At 41.0% G+C, this 8807-nt stretch overlaps 2 protein-coding genes across 2 annotated transcripts; one reads left to right on the top strand and one right to left on the bottom strand.

Moving 5' to 3' along the window:
• LOC109126572 (branchpoint-bridging protein-like) lies at positions 611-2146 on the top strand. The gene is made up of 2 exons (XM_019230254.1): positions 611-1438; positions 1585-2146. The coding sequence occupies exons 1-2, from the start codon at positions 1012-1014 to the stop codon at positions 1632-1634; spliced, it is 477 nt and encodes a 158-aa protein (XP_019085799.1). The 5' UTR covers positions 611-1011; the 3' UTR covers positions 1635-2146.
• Positions 5181-7374, bottom strand: LOC104711106 (actin-12). Its single transcript, XM_010427782.1, has 5 exons — positions 7063-7374; positions 6780-6849; positions 6300-6693; positions 5580-6193; positions 5181-5482 (listed from the first exon to the last, which is right to left on the bottom strand). Exons 2-5 carry the CDS (start codon positions 6837-6839, stop codon positions 5417-5419), a joined length of 1134 nt encoding a protein of 377 aa, XP_010426084.1. The 5' UTR covers positions 6840-6849; positions 7063-7374; the 3' UTR covers positions 5181-5416.

Genomic DNA, 8807 nt, shown 5'->3' with positions numbered 1-8807 from the left:
ATACTGCCACCTGATAATTCCAAACCGATTCCGAGCTTTTATTCAAATCTACGAAACGTTCTAAGGAAACGTAACTGCTGCTGATGAATTATGAGCTACCAGAAACAGGGGAACATATGTGAACCAGGCCTTAAAGATTTATGTCTTTAAATAGTCATTTTCTCCTACATTTCGTTAACATATATAAGTCTGCTACATAAGTCTTTTTAATGTCTGACAGTAATTACATACTAACAAGATAAGACAAAAGCATGTGCTGATAGAGAGTCGAAAAAAAAAAAGAACGTATAGATGAATCAAATCCTATCTTTATTTTCATTGGTCTGCCAACAAAGTTGAGGCATACACTTATCTTGATCATGTCACTTGCGCTCTCTGGCTGAATATTTATCAGGAAACAAATGATCACGATGTTTTATATAGCCTTTCCCATAAGGAGTCTCAGGTCAGAGTCTTTATGAGTTATATCTGCAGACTTTCTTACTTAATAGATAATAACATGTATGAGTGAATCTTAATTCTTAAAAAAAAAAGCTGTATAGAGTCTAAGGTTTCTCAAGAATGAAAACATCGTAACTTCGCTCTGATAGAGTCTGATGATAAAGATGATCTTTGTTAGAACTTAGAAATGGCTTTCTTGAACCGGCTGCTGATGCTAATATTAGAGTAGATATGTATATGTCTATAAGTTTAAGGATCTCTTTGTAAATACTAGAACCCTAGTCTCCCTCTCCTAGTATATATGTCTGTAACTTCTCTACCATTTGATATATTGAAGATACTCATTCCTTATATGAACTTGCAGTTCTTGGTAAACCACTTGATCATGAAGATCAAATTGAGAAGATCCTTGAAGGTCTCCCCGATGATTACAAACCGGTCATTGACCAGATTGAGAGCAAAGATGTCTCTCCCACGATCACCGATGTGCATGAGCGTCTCCGCAACCGAGAAGCTCGCCTCCTTGCCGCTGCTGCTGCTCAACCAACTCCGTTTCCTGCATCTGCCAACATGGTTCAACATCGACAATCTCGCAACGACAACAACAACAACAACAACAACAACAACCACAACAACAACAGAAACCCCAACCGGTCTTCCTCGTCTCAGCAGCGCCCAAACTATGGTAACTGGTCGAACAACTCTTTCTCCCCTAACAACACTCGCTCCAAGCCATACCTTGGTAAGTGTCAAATCTGCAACACTCAAGGTCACAGTGCTCGTCGCTGTCCTCAGCTCAACTCGTTTCAATCTTCTCCGCAACGCAACACTAGCCCATTCACTCCATGGCAACCTCGTGCTTACATGGCGGTTCTCGATAGCGGAGCAACGCATCACATAACTTCCGACCTCAACAGCCTCTCTTTACACCAACCGTATAATGGTGGTGATGATCTTGTCATTGCCGATGGCTCCACTATGCCCATCTCCCATATCGGTTATATATTACTCCCTTCTCAACAACGCACTTTATTATTAGACAAAGTTCTCTGTGTTCCGAGTATTCACAAGAGTCTTATCTCTGTTTATCGTCTCTATAATGCTAACCAAGTCTCTGTGGAATTCTTTCCTGCATTCTTTCAGGTGAAGGATCTCAGTACGGGGGTTCCATTACTCCAAGGTCGGACGTCTGATGAGTTGTATGTGTGGCCAGTGAAGAATCCAACTGCTGTTGCAATGCTGTCCTCTGCTGGCCCGAAACCAAATCTCCCCTCATGGCACTCTCGCTTAGGCCATCCATCTCCTCCTATTCTTAATAATGTTGTTTCAAAATTCTCTCTTCCTGTTGCTTCTTCTACTCAAACACCTATGTCTTGTTCTAATTGTCTCAGTAATAAAACTCACAAACTACCTTTTTCTCAAACTACAATAACCTCCACTCGCCCACTTGAATACATATATTCCGATGTTTGGACCTCTCCCGTACTCTCTCATGACAATTACAAATATTATTTGGTTCTTGTAGACCACTTCACCAGATACACTTGGTTGTACCCACTTAAACGGAAATCTGATGTCCACAATATCTTCACCGCTTACAAAGCCCTTGTTGAAAACCGCTTCCAAACCCGCATTGGTACCCTCTTTACAGACAATGGGGGCGAGTTTGTGGCCTTATGACGGTTTCTCTCGTCTCACGGTATCTCCCACCTAACCTCTCCTCCTCATACTCCTGAACACAATGGCGTCTCTGAGAGGAAGTATCGTCACGTTGTGGAAACAGCACTCACACTTCTCTCCACCGCCTCAGTCCCTAAAGAATATTGGCCATATGCCTTTGCCACTGCTGTGTTCTTGATCAACAGACTCCCAACTCCTGTTCTTAATATGCAATCCCCCTTTCAGAAGCTGTTTAATGTCGCACCACACTATGAAAGGCTTCACGTATTTGGCTGTCTCTGTTTTCCTTGGTTGAGGCCGTATGCTTCACACAAACTTGCAGATCGATCTCAACGGTGCGTCTTCCTTGGCTACTCTCTCACACAGAGTGCTTATTATTGTCTTCACATACCGACATGCCGCTTGTATACATCCCCTCATGTTCAGTTCGATGAACACACTTTCCCATTCTGTGACTTGCTTCACCCGTCACCTACCGCAACGGTTGCTCCGACTCTGTCGTCTCACCAACAGTCATCGATCTTACCTTCCTCACTGCCGGTTACAACACCTCTAGACACACCTCCATCAGGTTCTATGAACCCTCCTCCTGCTCCACCTAATGCTGGTCGTGACATTCTAATTACGTATCAACGGCATCCTACACCTACACACACTGGTCACACACAACCGACACCACCGCTGGCTCCGCCTTTGAGTTTGGAACCCCTCGACTCTGACCTTCATCCCCGCTCGTCGTCACCGGCTCATGTATCGCTCTCTAACTCTATCTCCTCCTCTTCTCCTTCTTCTATGTTGAACTCGGAGCCTACTGCTCCAACGGAAAATGAGACGCGACCTACGTCTCAGCCTAACCCTCTCTCCAATGAGCCCACTGCTCAACCTCAAAATGAGTTGCAACCTACAACTCAGCCTCAACTACAACAACAACCCCCACCACGCCAAGCCAATCCCCCGCAACCACAGAACCAAAATAACAATGATGAACCACCACAAAATACCCACAAAATGACAACCCGAGCCAAAAATAACATTACCAAACCAAACACCAAACTTTCTCTCCACGTCACTGCCTCTCCCACAACACCAAAGGAACCAACAACCATCACTCAAGCGTTAAAAGATCCAAATTGGAGTCCTGCCTGCTCAAGAGAATATGATGCCTTAACAATCAATCATACATGGGACTTAGTTCCTCATAATGCTCAGCAAAACATTGTCGGCTGCAAGTGGGTCTTCACTACCAAGTTTCTAGCGAATGGTGACCTTGACCGCTACAAGGCTCGTCTAGTGGCAAAGGGCTTTCATCAACAATATGGTAAGGACTATGCCGAGACGTTCAGTCCTGTTATCAAGTCAACCACTATTCGCCTTGTTCTTGATGTTGCAGTGAAGAAATCTTGGCAAATCAAACAACTTGATGTCAACAATGCCTTCCTCCAGGGTGATCTCACTGAAGAAGTTTACATGTCACAGCCACCGGGATTCGTTGACAAAGATAAGCCTACTCACATCTGTCGCCTCAGAAAACCAATTTATGGGTTGAAGCAAGCTCCCCGCGCTTGGTACATGGCACTCAAACAACACCTCCTTGACACTGGCTTCCGAAACTCACATGCTGATACATCTCTCTTCATTCGTGGTTCCGGTCCCAATATCACATATGTCCTCGTCTACGTTGACGACATCATTGTCACCGGTAATAACTCCACTATTGTTACGTCTGTCCTTGACTCATTCTCTCGCCGTTTCTCCATCAAAGATCCCACTGATCTCCATTACTTCCTTGGCATTAAAGTCTCACGGACATCCCAAGGCCTACACCTAATGCAACGTAAATATATCATGGATCTCCTTCACAAGAACAATATGCACCGGGCGAAACCAGTTCCCACACCCTTACCGCCTTCGCCAAAACTCACCAAGGATTTGGGAACACCTCTCCAAGATGCATCTCAATACAGGTCTGTTGTAGGCAGTCTTCAATATCTCTCCTTTACGCGACCTGATATCTCCTATGCCGTGAATCGCCTTTCTCAGTTTATGCATCGTCCGATGACTGATCACTGGCAAGCCGCAAAAAGTGTCCTTCGTTATCTAGTTGGTACACCTGCTCATGGTATCTTCCTCCACGCACATTCTCCTATCCTACTTCATGGCTATTCTGATGCTGATTGGGCAGGGGATACTGATGATTATGTCTCGACAAACGGCTATCTAATCTATAATGGTCGTAATCCTATCTCATGGTCTTCAAAGAAGCAGCGCGGAGTCGCACGATCCTCCACCGAAGCTGAATACAGGACCGTTGCAAACACTGCTGCAGAGATTCGCTGGCTCTGTTCGTTACTCGCTGAACTACAAATCCGTCTTCCGTCTGCTCCGGTCATATACTGCGATAACATTGGTGCAACCTATCTATGTGCCAATCCCGTCTTCCACTCGCGCATGAAACATATAGGCCTTGACTATCACTTTGTTCGGGATCAGATACAAGGACAACAACTACGCGTTTCTCACGTTTCTACACATGACCAGCTCGCAGACACTCTCACAAAACCATTATCAAGAACGAAATTCCAACAGGCGTGTCTCAAGATTGGCGTCACCAAGCTTCCTTCATCTTGAGGGGGCGTATAAAAGTAGATATGTATATGTCTATAAGTTTAAGGATCTCTTTGTAAATACTAGAACCCTAGTCTCCCTCTCCTAGTATATATGTCTGTAACTTCTCTACCATTTGATATATTGAAGATACTCATTCCTTATAGCTAATAGATGTATTTTTCCTGATTCTAAAATTAAAGTTTGATTATTGTGAGTTTTGGTAGTGACAAAAGACTACTATCACAGTCTACTAAAGATGATTGAGAATGTACAGAGATAGTAAACCCACTTCTTGCTTGTTTCCAGAACTAGCCGAAGAAGACGGGAACCATCCATTTACGTATGGTGAGAGTAATTTATACAGCTCGTTTCATTGCTTGATGAGAACACATATTGAAAATATTTAAATGGAATTGAGGTCCAAGCTTAGAAACAATTGGCAGAGACAGAGAGGAAACTCAAAAGAAGATATACATATATAGAATAATAACATTCTGTTAATGACTGATCTGTTTTGTTTAACTTGATTTGCTTCAAAAGCAAGATTCAAATGAACAGTGAGGGAGAGAAGAATAAAAAGAAACACAAATAGAAAAGTTGCAAGTAAATTATAGAAACTGGCTTCAGGGTGGAAAAATGATTATCAAAATTTTTACCGCACTTGTTTTACTTGGTGATATTTGTTTGATCAGAAGCACTTCCTGTGGACGATCGACGGTCCAGATTCATCATACTCGGCTTTCGCAATCCACATCTGCAGATTTACACACATTTTTGTAACAATTTCATACATCAAAACACTCATAGACTTTATGTACTAATTAGATTCGTATGTACATCAAGTAATTTACCTGCTGGAAAGTACTGAGAGAGGCCAAGATAGAGCCACCGATCCAAACACTGTACTTCCTTTCCGGTGGCGCAACCACTTTGATCTTCATACTGCTTGGAGCCAACGCGGTGATCTCTTTACTCATCCTGTCACCAATCCCGCCGAACATTGTGGTTCCACCACTGAGCACAATGTTTCCATAAAGATCCTTCCTGATATCCACATCACATTTCATGATTGAGTTGTAAGTAGTTTCATGTATTCCAGGATTTTCCATTCCGATCATGGATGGCTGGAACAGGACTTCAGGGCACCGGAAACGCTCTGCCCCGATGGTTATCACTTGACCATCAGGCAGCTCAAAGCTCTTCTCGACGGATGAGCTTGTTTTGGAAGTCTCGAGCTCTTGCTCATAGTCCAAGGCAATGTAAGAGAGCTTCTCTTTCATGTCTCTAACGATTTCACGCTCAGCAGTTGTGGTGAAGGAGTAACCACGTTCTGTCAGGATTTTCATGAGGTGGTCGGTTAGGTCACGACCTGCAAGATCAAGACGCAAGATTGCGTGTGGAAGTGCATAACCCTCGTAGATGGGAACCGTGTGGCTGACACCATCTCCAGAGTCCAAAACAATACCTAGCCAACAAAATTACAAAATAAAGAGAGCAATCAATAGAGAATTATAGCTAGGGATGGGAACAAAAATCGAGTCGAACCAAACAGTAAAAATGAGTGTACTGACCAGTAGTACGACCACTGGCATAGAGGGAAAGAACAGCTTGAATGGCAACATACATAGCAGGAGTGTTGAATGTTTCGAACATGATCTGTGTCATCTTCTCACGATTAGCCTTGGGATTAAGGGGCGCTTCGGTTAGCAGAACCGGATGCTCTTCAGGCGCAACACGCAGCTCGTTGTAGAAAGTGTGATGCCAAATCTTCTCCATGTCATCCCAATTGTTAACAATACCATGTTCGATTGGATACTTGAGAGTCAAGATACCACGTTTCGACTGTGCCTCGTCTCCAACGTATGCATCCTTTTGTCCCATTCCAACCATCACTCCCGTGTGACGTGGACGACCAACGATACTTGGGAATACAGCTCTTGGAGCATCATCACCTGCAAAACCAGCCTATATGGAAAGATTTGAATTGTATCACTTATGGCAAACAATAACACTCAAATCTTGTTTTTGTTAATCATCTAGAGATGCTTTACCTTGACCATTCCAGTCCCGTTATCACATACGAGCGGCTGAATATCTTCACCGTCTGCCATTTTTCAATCTCTAGACAAAATAACAAAAACATCAAATATGGTTAAAGCCCATTGCATAATTAATTAGATCTAAAATACAACAATTTAACCTCGTTAGAGAAATCTCACATTACGTCGTATTACATAATCTAACACATTAACGTTACATTTTATTATGGTTATGCCTTGTTCAAGAGATGAACGTTTTGACACCAAATAAACAAAGAAAATAGCATTATCTTACCTGCTGATGAGTTTACGTTGAAGAGGAGAAAGAGGCTTCAGGAATCTTGAAACGCCCCGTCCTGAAATGGGTTTTCAAAAATTTCTGCAGAAGGGAAGCAACTTAGCCCCTTAATATCGTTTGACCATAAACTAATCTAAGCCATTAGTTTTTTCTTCTTAAGACCAATATCTCAGCCTCTATTGACACGTCTCCAGCTATTTTTGGCTTGAGAAAATTATAAGAGACCACCAATCTGACCGAAGAATATGGTTTCATGCTCTGTTTTACCGGAAGAATCGGGTCACCGAACAAGCCATGAGCTCCTTTGGGCCTTGGGAAAAAAAAAGTTAAAAGGCCATCATCATAAGAATTTTGTGTTTCCTTCACTAAAAAAAGTCAGATTTCATTTTTCTTAAAAATTTTAGATAAACATCACTTTCTTGTAATTATTCTTTCTTCCAATATTTAAAGTGCTCTGAGTAAAAGAGTGCTATCCAAAATTGCAAAACTATAATTTAAAAAGTAAAAAGGATCTTAGTGGGTGTGGTATGTGAAAAATGCTGAAAAGTTGGGGAAGACTGGGAGTAATGATGATAGCGGTCATTGACAAATGTGATAATGATGATGGAGATATGTGGAAGTAAAATAATTAAGCATGTGCANTTTTATCAGCCCACAATCAAAGCGAACATTCATCCATGTTGTCATGTTTATCGTATCGATGCACTTATCTAACCAGTGTATTTCATTTTCGAGGTAATCACGTTATTATAGATCTCTTTTTAGAGAATTACACATTTTTAAAAAAGCTTAATAACTTACCTAATAACAAGAAACATGTTAAAGAAAAGGTTTAAAAGAAGATGGATTAGATAAGAGGATATATAGTAGATAGCACAAATTTGGGAGATAATAAAGAAACTACCACAACTATACAGTGCCTGTCGATAATCAATGGTAAAATTACATCGTCACCCTTCTATAGGTGTCCATCCCATAGGGGACAGGTAGTATAGATTACAATCATTGCTTTCTCGAATTGGTATTTTTTTAAAAATCTAATTAATGGGCTTATCTTCGTAGATTTACGCAACTTTTTACAGCCACATATTCTTCATTATTTACTGTGCCGCCTTTACGATTTGTGGAGAGAAGCGGTAAGAGTATTAATTTCAGATGAGAAACCAGAACGACTGCTTCAAACGACACGACCGAAAAGCCCTATTCCGTCTACAAAGCTACCTCCGCCGCACTCTCCTCTAAAGGATCATAATCTCAAAAACGGTAAACGCTTTTAAGCTTCCACAATATATNATGTTCAATTGCTATTGCTTCTTATAGTTTTGATTATTAGAGTTTCTTACAAAAGAATCGAAGAGATGAATGAAAATAACAAATAACAGTGTCTGTTGATAACAATCTATTTTATTTTTAATATATAGAACTATTCTTAGTGCTAATTTACTACATATTTTGTTTTATCAAAGATTATTTAATAACATAACACCATATAAAAAACTTGGCTACATTAATAATTTTTTTTTTGTCACTTAAAATCATCAGCTTAGCTTCTTTATTTGAGAAACACCATTAGCAATTTAGCATATCGATATAATATTCAAGACTTTAATGAAAAAAGTCACAAAATAAAATCTTTATATCCAGAGTGTGTGTCTTTTAGTGTTTCTATTCTGTGGCTTAACTATTTTAAGGAGAAAATATTTATTTTAATTATATGATGAATCAATCTCAATCAAGGACAT

The sequence above is a fragment of the Camelina sativa genome, chromosome 9 (assembly GCF_000633955.1).
Source record: "Camelina sativa cultivar DH55 chromosome 9, Cs, whole genome shotgun sequence".
Classification (NCBI taxonomy): Eukaryota; Viridiplantae; Streptophyta; class Magnoliopsida; order Brassicales; family Brassicaceae; genus Camelina; species Camelina sativa.
Note: the sequence above shows the minus strand (reverse complement) of the source record. Positions and strands in the feature narration are given on the sequence as shown.